This window comes from Aptenodytes forsteri, unplaced genomic scaffold (genome assembly GCF_000699145.1).
Source record: "Aptenodytes forsteri isolate BGI_AS27 unplaced genomic scaffold, ASM69914v1 Scaffold66, whole genome shotgun sequence".
NCBI lineage: Eukaryota > Metazoa > Chordata > Aves > Sphenisciformes > Spheniscidae > Aptenodytes > Aptenodytes forsteri.
In genome coordinates this window covers 5,139,733-5,150,889 of record NW_008795131.1, presented here as the reverse complement: position 1 = coordinate 5,150,889, position 11,157 = coordinate 5,139,733, and the positions used below count along the sequence as shown (strand labels likewise).

The 11,157-nt window shown below is 37.1% G+C and overlaps 1 protein-coding gene across 1 annotated transcript; it reads right to left on the bottom strand.

The window, feature by feature from the left end:
- Positions 1 to 1,999: 1,999 nt before the first annotated feature.
- On the bottom strand, positions 2,000 to 11,008 carry WSB1 (WD repeat and SOCS box containing 1). Its single transcript, XM_009278359.2, has 9 exons — positions 11,005 to 11,008; positions 10,218 to 10,386; positions 8,957 to 9,225; positions 7,977 to 8,108; positions 7,470 to 7,570; positions 5,103 to 5,275; positions 4,593 to 4,706; positions 3,682 to 3,789; positions 2,000 to 3,136 (listed from the first exon to the last, which is right to left on the bottom strand). The coding sequence occupies exons 1-9, from the start codon at positions 11,006 to 11,008 to the stop codon at positions 2,977 to 2,979; spliced, it is 1,230 nt and encodes a 409-aa protein (XP_009276634.1). The 3' UTR covers positions 2,000 to 2,976.
- Between the last annotated feature and the right edge of the window lie 149 nt (positions 11,009 to 11,157).

Genomic DNA, 11,157 nt, shown 5'->3' with positions numbered 1-11,157 from the left:
TCATTAAGTAACATGGCAACACATATACTTTCTATTTCCTTGCAAGTTGGGTTTTAATTCCTGAGGAAGTTCTGTCCCATTGGCTTTGTTCTGTAGTACTCCTTGGAAAGTGGAAAGTTGATTTATGGTGTTTGGAAACAGTGTTAGGGAAAATCTTCCTGGAAAGTAGGCCTGGGTGTCTGGGCTGAGCTGTCTAGAAGAGGATTGCTTGCTTGCTATTGGCAGTTGTCTCTCTTCTTTTGTATATGTGCAAATAAAATAAGTTACATTGAAAATAGACTGAAATACCACATTACTTCTCTTTCACTGAATGTGACATACAAGTGTTGCCACTGGACGGTGGTGTAGCAATATAGACACAGAGCAGCAGGGATATTTATAGTCTTTTCAGGCTAAGGTCTGCTGGGCTGTACTAAGAGTTCTTTCTGCCTTGTCACAGACTTTTTGTATTTCACCCAAGAAAATAAGGACGTGATCAGAAAATACATCTGATAGTGAGACCAGATTGTTGAAATAGAAAAGCACCTTTGCAATTGCAAGGCATTCTGGGCTCTTAGAATGCTAATAGCATGCCTGGAAATAAAGAATTGATTTCATTACACTTATTTTATACAGTAGCTAAGCTGGTGGAAGCCGAGAAGGCATTTAGCATCATCCATGCAAAAAGTAAAAAGATGCATTACTTGATCAAATGGGGTTGGATGGAATCTCCTTCCCATTTTTGACAGATAAGCAGGAGTTGCACATCTTCCTTCCCTACTAACTTCAATCTATGATTTGCCATGTGGGAAGTTCATCCCAATGCAAAGGAAGTGAGTTACCAACGGGTGCAAGGCCATATGTCATGGTCATTAGATGATTTTAACTGCACTGGACATTTATTGATTGGGCTGTGATGATTCAGCAGCTGGCCTTGTCCAGACTGACCTCGTCATCTTGTCCAAATAAACAATATAATAGAGAAAAACCAAACATATTTGCTTTAACAAATTTGTGCAAACAGGGCATCGTCAAAAGGATGCCTTCCTTGCATAGCACCCTTGCCAGCTTGTTTGGTGGGATGAGTTGAGTTTGATAGTTCTGGACAGCTTTTGCCACTAGCCTATAGGCAGTAAATTAATGAAAAACAGTTCTCATCAGTCCTCTGTTTTCCACCTCTCCTCCCCTGTGTTCTTCACCACTTCACTGTAGGACCAGTGCTGGAGCTGCTGCAAGGGTCTGCTCGTTCTAGGGAGGCACTACGGGGATGAGAGGAGCGTGGAAACTGTTCTGCCATTTCTTGGAGTGAGGGAGGGGAGAACAGTGCTTCTGCCCAGATGTGAGGCTTCCTCTTGCTCTGCCTCCCGTCCATCATTGTGAGGATGAAATCAGCCCCTCAGGAAGGGCCAGCTGCTTCCCCAGGGCTTGGCACCCAGTTACAGGAGTTACTTCTCATCCCTAAGCAAAAGCTGCTGTGCTCTGAGAGGATATGCAGACCTTCTCATTACCTGTCACCCACCCAGGAACTGGGGTAGTTGGCAATTCTGTAGCACAGTTAATTTGTAACAAGCCACTGGCCCTGTGAGGAAAAGAATTTAGATCTCCTGATTGCAAGTTGCAAAATCCCTACCTGCTACATCATATGAATTATGTAATACTTGATATGACAAAGAAGGGGCTTACCAAAACAGTACTCTGGAAGAGCGAGGGAGTAAAGAGCTATGTTCAGTGTACGCAGTTTTACAGCCTGTGGCAACCATAGATGTATGTTGCAGTCAGAACTCCATTTCCACATTCTGCACCGTGCAGGAGCTGGGGAACACTGACATCACGTACGCTTTTGACCTTTGCCCATATAAAAGGTTTGAAGATCTTGCTCTAGCTCCCCACAGTAAGTTTCACCAAGATTAGTGTACTGTTGCCCTGAAAAGGAAAACTATACAGAGTCCTGCAGTAGCAGATTCCCACTAGAACTCTTGCATGCAGATAGTGTGGATAAATCAGTCACCAGATGTGATATCAGGAAACTTTTATACAAGTTTTTAATAAAAAAAATTCAACAAAAATATATATATAATCAGGCATTTTATGCAATGCATACATTCTTTATATCTGCAGGTACAGATAAATAACAGAAGGCAAAACCAAGTATTTTGCTTATCTTTGGCCATTAACCAATAATCACCCCTGAAGAATTATTATAGGGTTAAAGAGTAATAAACTGAGTCTGTAAATTTCTCTCATTACAGACAAAGTATCAGGCAATAATACAGTAGTTAGATTTTTAGAAATGTAAGGAAATATTTCTTTAACACTGCCCAATACTGAAATTTAACCTGGTTTGCTGCTATAGAACTTAAGGCCTTCTTTAGCTGACATACAGGCAATGTTCCTGGGTTTACATTAGATATACTCCAACCCTTACCTTAACCTACTTCCCTTCACCATACATTGCTCTAAAAAGCCAAGCTGTACCTCTTCATGAAATAAACTAGCATGAATTCTTATCTGTGGATCAGTTTCCTGAACCCCAACTGATGTACATACATACAGAGCAGTTAAGCTTCCTTAAGTCAATATTTTTTCCTAACTCAATGTCCCAGAATAATAGCTATCCTTCCACTTTACAGCACAGATGCATCTGATGGCTCTACCAAAGCAATATATACATGATGCACATTAAAAATCATAAAAGCAATTTTTAAAGGTACACTGATAACATGTAGCAGCTTATGTCTAGATATGTACATGTTTTCACAGTTATATTTTAGAAAATTGAGAACACCGGGAATACTTCTACTGTGTTTTCTATAAATATTAAAAATTTACCTGTCAGGCATTTTGACAAAATAGTATTTAGGTTATCACTTTAAATAGCTCTTGAAAACCTGTAGAGTCTTAAGCTTAAAGGCTGTAGAGTTTGAGGATTCTTTAAAGTGTTTAGCCAGTTTCAGCAGCTGGGCCACCTGCCAGTTTGATTTTTTTTTTTTTTTAAATTCAAATCTGGTAATTAAGGAACTCCACCACTTTTGATGGGATAGGCAAGTTCTTGACTTGGCTGGTGGGCATCACTCTTCGAATTGCCATGCGACATAGATGTTGGAGACTGGAAACTTGTCTTGGAGTTGCCCAGAAGTACACACTGCCATCCTGTGTCCTGCACACAAAAAAAAAAAAAGAAAACAACCCACCAGAATTATCCCACCTGAATGATTTCAACTTAGTACAAATTCTCACATATATTGCTAGTTAGGGTGAATGTGCTCTGGACTTCCTGTTGCATAGTCTAGCTGTTCCAGCCTCATTTACACAAGATGCCAGTTCTTCTTTTAAGCTATAGCAGCAGAGTAAGCAAATTGCTGATTATCTGTGTGACAGGCCTGAACAGATCTTCCAACAGCTACTGAGTATACCACCTGAAACAGAATAACTGCCCTTGATTATCTACTGGTCTTTTTCCAATCCACATGTTTGTGGGTCTGTCTTTTATTTATTCTCAAAGATAAGAAATGAGTTTATCAGCTTCTTGATTTTACTGCTATTCCAGGCACGCTTAAACAAATAGTATCAGAAGTAAAACCAAGTCAGAAGCATCAAGTTGCAAGTCACAACTGAAGATTTTTAGAACACTTAACTGCTGTTTTCAACCTTTTGTGTTACCTTAATATTTTAGGAAGGAAAAAAAAAAAAGTATATACTTGCCCTGCAGCTAGAACACTGCCATCAGTAGAAAAAGTACAGCAGAGCCCATTGTTCAGAGGTGCAACTTGTACAGGGTATTCTTCATCAATTCTCCAGAATCTTACCATTCTGAAAAGGGAAGAATGAAGTAGTAAGTTATCAGAGTAGACATTTAATTCTGCCTGATATTTTCTCTGATGCTGCACAAGAAACTAGTCTGAAGCAGAGCTCAGGGCATTTTTATAAACACTTTAATACACATACAAGGTGTTTCAGATTTGGCCTGAAATGCTACGACTTCTTCATTCCTGATACATACCTTGATCTGTACTTCTTCAACCATTTTAACTCTGCCAATTAAAATAAAAGATTGCCTTCAACTGCAGAAAGCAATAACCTGAACTACAGATTTAGACAATCTCTCTCAAGTGTCATATATGCTAGGAAATCCCAACAATGCTTCTCTTAATTAAAAAAACCAAAACCCTCCTGTAGATAGTTTAGTACCCTTGCTGTCATCTTGAGAAAGCATTCTTCATATTCTTAAAATACAGTTCTTCAAAATATTATTCGCAGTGTTGGCAGAAGTTGAATAAGAGACAACAAAATACTCTTCTTTTTACTTTGGAATCTACTACTATACAAAAGACTTACCTGCATTATTAACTCCATTTACATTTTCCACTGTTTACAACCCCTCTTTTTCTGTTTTCAGCTGTTACACACTTAAGTTATTCAGGTCATCTACTCTGTACACAACTAATTATTTCTACATTCAGAAATAATATTAATGTATACCAGACAACTCATCTACTTTTACCAAGACCATTAGAAGTCATTTCTCAGTTAAAGAAGAAGCTGACTTAGTATTTAAAAGTTCATGTCATATGGGAAGAATTAGAGGAGTCTAACAAATCTTTCCTCATACTTACTTATCATCAGCAAGGCTTGCAATATGTAGTCCATCGTGACTAAAAGATACTGATCTGACCCATCGGTCATTTGCACCTCCAGCAAATATTGGAGTAGGAGGCGGGAACAGATGCCTGGAGATAGAGAAACACTTAGCTAACAGCATAATGTTTAAGAACTATGGAAGTGTTTCCTGCAGCCATGACTAGCAAAGCTGAGGAGGAAAAAAAGGATTGAAGGATCGAACATTTAACTATGAAATCAGTAGTGGCGATTGAACTACTGTATCTTTTGTAGTACCGAACAGCTTTGTTGAAGATGCTTAAATTAGTACACATTAAAATATCAGTGCTTTAAATTCTTTCTCAGAGAGAAGAATAATCTCCACTGCTCTGCCACTTTAGGATTACCATCAGCCACTGCTAAGATTTTTCCCAAGTCTAATTATCAGTTAAATGCATAAACCCATCAATTTTCAGTAGTCATCTTTACTCTAGGAGGAAGTTTCCAGATTTGACTACTTTACTTACCCAAATTCCATAAGAATAACTCCAATATGTGGATCCCAGACATAGACTCGAGTATCATAAGATGCAGTAGCCAGTAAAGCTCCATCAGGAGAAAACTCACAAGCTACAACATCATTGTGATGTCCTTCAAGTTTCCGTATCATGGAGTATTTATCCATATCCCACAGAAAAACCTGCAATTAAATAAGCTAATGTTATAGCTCTGCTCAGAGATGCAATGAAGCATTTACTTTTTTTTTTTTTTTTAAAGTATAGCTGCTAGTCTTATTTAGGATTATATTAAAATCAGGCATTATGAATTACTACAATTAAGAAATATGCTCAGTGTCATACTCAGATTAAAATAAAGTTTTTTAAAAATAATTAAAGCAGACATGCAAGTTCTAACTCAAGTTTGTTAAATGTTATTAACAAAATAAGCCAAAATATAAAATAAAGGCAACACAATTTAACCATGTAGCTTACTGAAATTCATGTATTACAAAACTATTTTATTAAAATATGCAGAAATAAATAGGGTTAAACTCTACAGTCCCCTCTTTTCAGTAACTACCAAAATTTTAAGAAATATACAGACAGAAAATGTAAGGTTAACATATTGTTACTCCAGTGGCATCCCTTTGAGTTTAAGATCACTTGTTTACAATTGGCTTGGATCACCAACGTCAGCCTAGGAAGAGAAACAGATACTGCAAGCAAAAAGAATTTTCACAGCCAAAAGTTATGTCTTTGGCAAAACAACACGGAAGTCTAACCACATTAAAAGAAAGAATTTATCCATTTTAAATCAAGTAAACAGTAAAAGAAGACATTAATATTACAATTTACCCGGCTAATTGCATATTGTATTATAAAAATTGATAAAAGATGATAGTATTCTGGGATTTTACATGCAGTTGTACATTATATATAATCAAAATAAAGACTGTGCAGAATTACTTAATAGGAACGATCTATGTACTGCAGCATAATGTTATAGAAAACATAAGTCTTTAGCATAAGATGTTATGTCCCTAAAAGAGCTCATTAGGGTCCTTGATTTTTCCCCTGACTCAGTTTTACTGCACAGATTAAATACTGACATCTTGGATAAATTTATATGTTTGACCAAAGCAAACATAGCCTTAGTGCCTCACATACTTCCTAAAACTGAACCATTTCACCATCAGTTATAAGTGTGTTGACCAATTTCTCCAAGGAAATATTGAAATATTCCATAAAACTGGAAACTAAGTTTTAGGAGTCAGTGTGTTTCACTGTTGTGAAAATTATTTAAAAAAAAAAAAAAAAAAAAAGAAAGAAAGAAAGCAGAAAGTGGACATCAACCAGCACCTGCGTACGTACAGTACACCTTGCAGTCGAATGCAAGGTTACTTCGTCCTACGGTAAAGTTCGCCCCCAGCCTGGTAGCCAGAGATGCCACTCTGTCTGCCCAGCTAACACCATTGTGCTCCTGTGTGAGTGGTGCCAGCTTAACCTCAATCACACCAATATTGCTGCCACCACCTGTGACAGGGAAAGCAAGAAGCTTATGGAAAACACACAGCCTAAAGATATCAATGTATACATCCACATCTGCTCTATTTAAAGAAAAAACAAAACCCAGACCTCAACTATTCTCTGTCAAAGCTGCACTGATAATTTAAAGTATGAAATGCATTTGAACAGTTATCCATATAAAGTGGTATCCAATGATTGAATTGTGCTTTTTACTCAGCATCACTAGGCTTCATTAAACTACCTGCAAAGCCCCTGTAACTAGACTGAATTCCCCTTTCTGTTTTATCCTAATTCTTCAGTGCCAAGAAAAGCAGCTTATGGCATACGTGCTTTACCTGCACTGCTTTCAGTTCTCTAGCAGGGCATTAGAATATGGATGAAAACAAAACCAGTATGCTGTTCTTCATTCTAAATCTTTTAGACACGAGTGCCATTTGTATTGGAAAACATGTAGAAACATTTTTGTTCAGCAGGAGATACCATGACTGGCTCAGACTTTGAAAAGTCCTTTTCATTGAGCAGGAAATAGAAAGGATAAAATCAATAACAAAATAGTTTTATGCATTAATCTAAGTATCTTTTAACACTGGAAGCTTTAGTCTTCTTTGGTTTTACACTATGAACATGAGCAGATGTGTAGAACTATTTCTCAAAGAATGCTTAGTTTCTTCAACTAAAAGCAGTGCAAGTTCAATTCATAAATCAGTGTCTCAATGCACCATTTGCTAGTTTAATTTCATGCACTTTTACATCATCATAAAACATTAGAAGTTCATGACACCGAGCACAAGCTTAATATTACTTAGATTTAAAATGATTATGCACACAATTCAGTAGATTTAATGAACAAGAAACTCTGACACATACTGCTTTACTAGCTCCAACAGAACAGAGAATAGAAGAGTCTGGAGAGAATGCACAACCATATACCCAGTTCTGATGTCCTCTCAACACTTTCATCATATTTCCTAAAAAGAAAGACATTCCTGTAAGAATTGGTTAAATATTACAAATTCAAGTTGAAAAGCTTTTCCAAATTAGTTCTTCCTTTATAAAATTTTATACTATTTTTCCAAACAACATCTTGCAGTCATTCTACACAGAAATAAAAATTCTGTCGTGCAGCCTCTAAATCCTATGTCCCTATTCAAAAAGGTCACTTCATCCACTCTTTTAACTTAACCCAATACCAGCTTATACCTTTAGGGTACATATAGATAAAGAATTTCAAGAGAGCATACAGAGTGAGTGACTAATAGAACAAAATTAATTTTTTTAAGAAATCCTGACCTAACTGAGTTTATAGCAATAAAAGAGGAGAGTACATGGATTATTTCTCCTATGTATTACAGCAGATAAACTTAAAATGCATACCATCATCTTTCAGGTCCCACACTCTAAGTGTTTTGTCTCTGGACGCAGACACTAAAATCAGGCTGCCATCTGGAGCAAAGGTTAAATCTCTAACAACTTCTGTATGGTCCATCAGGTTAAGGAGGAGTTTTCCTGTTACACGAAAACAACACAATTTAAAATGAAGGACTGTACTTTTATTCAGATCAAACGCTTTATGGATACAAATATAGAATACAAAATCACAGCACGTAAAGCCAAATTTTCTTTGTAAAAATGCTCCCTACAGTAAGAAGCAGATGTATCCTTTTAGATTCTTCTGTATCGAGAGGCAATTTCCTGAAAAGCTAGTAAATGTATACACTAAAACCATATGCCTCAGGAATAAGGCAAGACTTGTCTTTTGATAGACACCTCTGTTCTAAGCTTAAATTTACAAGATAACGACAAATTACTCAATAGTCATTAGCTTCATTTTTTTAAAGCTGAGAAGTTCTCTCCCAACCTAGCAGCTATGCTACCAGCTAAACTGAGATTCCGTAATTTCAGATTCAGTCTCTTATCATTTGAACAATTATTTACTTTTAAAAAAAATAAAAGGTCCTCATCAACATAATCCTTCCCCATACTCAAGAACAGAGAGCAACTTCATGTTTTGAAAGTTTCCTTTGTTTGGAAGTATATTAAAACTACAATCCAGCAGAAGATTTTAGAGTAAAAAACCAATATACACAAAGTCAATCACGTACTTAACCATTTTGCAGCAACAAGGCTTTGTCTTCCATCACTTACATCTCAAAGCATGACCTGACTCTGTTCCTTCCTCTAGCAGTATTTGAACATTTCTAGTTACAGGAGTTCATGCTTTTTTTAGATTACTTAATTTGTATTCAAGGTTCAGGTCCCAATTAAAATTCTGTAAGCAATTCATTCTGTGCATTAATGATGTTACTACTGCAAAAAGGGACAATGAAGTGCCAACTTCCTCTTGCATACTCTACCTGTATATACATCCCATATCTTGATGCGCCCATTGTTCAAGCCTGTTGCAAGTAGAAGCTGGTCTTGCCCAAATTTGAAACGGTGCCATTCTATATTGACACAGCGGCTCTGCTTCTCAGGCACTGAAGACCCAAAAGCAAGGCTCCAGACGATGTCACCACAGTCTATTATATGTTCACAAGGCTTATTTTTCTGACCACTGTCACTATTCTGCCTTGGAAGTCTTGTACCGATAGAATTTGCAACATTCTTTGTGCCATGCAACAAGCTGCAAAACAAACAAACAAACAAAAAACAAAAAAAAAGCATAAAGTACTTGAAAAATAAATAGAACAAAAAGGTCTTTAAGATGTCATGAAATCTGTGAGTTGCCATAACGTACATTTTGGAGGCCCATAATGATGCATTTTTACTTTCAAATCATAAAAGCAGCTTTTTCTTATAACTGTCAAAAATTATTAACACCTGGAAACCTTCTTACATGATATAATACTAATACATTTGTACACATTTCTACCTCTGTAGAAAGCAATATATTAACTTAACCCACTGTGAGAAACAACATTTTAAAGCATTGTAAGCATTTACAGAAAAATTAGTTACAAAAATTTCTAAGACTTTCTGCTAAATGAGCAAGAAGTTCCCTGTGGTTCAATTATGTGCGTTAAATACTGGGAAGAGATACCGAGGCCAGCATATGAAAATCAATTAACCCACCACCAAAAAAGAGGAAGGGTAAAAAAAAAGGGGGGAAGCAGGATTTGCTGGGAGGGGAAATGTAACCAGCTACAAAAATGCAACTGCTGGTTACTAACTTCATTAAAATGCAACCTGCAAGTGAAAATGTGTCTTTTGGAACTTAACTTGCGTTCTAATAAGAATGATAAGGAAAGAGGTTCACCTTTAAGTACATTTCTAAAAGGTAAAACCAAATAGCTATCCGATAGGAAATGTAAAAGTCCAGATCTGCCCGAGTCTTTAAATTTCCTTTTCATTCTAAATTCCTCTTATTTTACAGCATCTGAATCAATTAATAAATCACTCCTCCATAGCCTTTGTGAGGTTGCAATACCGTTGTTTCTCTCACTGGCCACAGAGGAAGAGATAAAACAATAGCTGTTACTTTAAAGAATTAGTTTTTCCCAGAGACGTCAAAGCCTAAAAAGCCAATACATGTGTTTTAATCTATTAAAAGCTATCTCCTATTTTGAAATTCTTAAGTTTTTCAGGTGAATTAAAAGCCATATGGTTTTGTCTTACAAGTTATTAAGGCACTGAGACCAGGGGACCAGCTTCACTATGCGATGCCCTTGTGACCAAGCAAAGTAAGATCCATCGGGAGCAAATGCAACAGTCCAGTTTTCACGTCCACACTTCTTGTCAAAAGGAGAAGTTGGGGCTAAGAGTTCTCCTACAGTGCGTGGTCGTGCTAAAAAGAAAACAAAGAGGAAATTCAATTTTTTTAAAAAAGCCAGCATATTTTAAAAGGTTACGAGGGTACCAGGCAATATGTTAATTGTTTTGCTTTTATTTCATGACATTTAAAGTAATTGAGGAAGGGGTCTTATTGTCACTGTAAAACCAATCAAAAGACTAAGCCTCAGCTGCAAAAGAGATTGAGTCACTAAAGAGAAATAGCTTAGTGTTAAAATGTCCTGGTTGTCACATAAGTAATATCACATCTCGATATCAGAAGCAGAACTCAAATAAATTAAAAATTTACTGAAACCAGCTATTACTTCAATTACTCTAACTATAGCTCTAGAGATAGCAGTAGAACTATGCTCCAATTTGACCTAATACTTCAGAGTTTAGCAAATAAGATGCCCAGTAATTATTTTTTTTTTTTACCTTTAAAGAAAAATGTGAGTGCACTTGCACACTTTAACGCCTGCCCTCCTTCAGAGAAAATAAATTAATCAACAATCATAGGAAACAAGTTAGCACTGTGCGATCAGATTAGCTGATTTTTCCCCCGCTTTACAATGTAACCGGATGAACCACACTTCGTTTCTGCAGCCCAGGCTGCGGGCCAGAGGGACCTTACCCATGCCGTTCACCACCCTTAGTTTTAGAACGTGGAGGTAAGTGACAGGAGTAAGTCTGCAGCAGGCGGTCGCCCAGGCGTCAGGCGAGAGTGAACGCTAGCGTAGGGAACGGGCCCTGGCGTTACCGCCGCAGCCCGCCGGGCGGGCTGCCC

Coding starts and splice junctions, on each gene's coding strand:
- WSB1 (XM_009278359.2), bottom strand. Junction 8,109..8,956: donor GATATGGGATGTATATACAG/GTAGAGTATGCA, acceptor TTCGTGTAACAG/GAAAACTCCTCCTTAACCTG. Junction 5,276..7,469: donor CTGTTGGAGCTAGTAAAGCA/GTATGTGTCAGA, acceptor ATTTAATTGCAG/GTTTTTCTGTGGGATATGGA.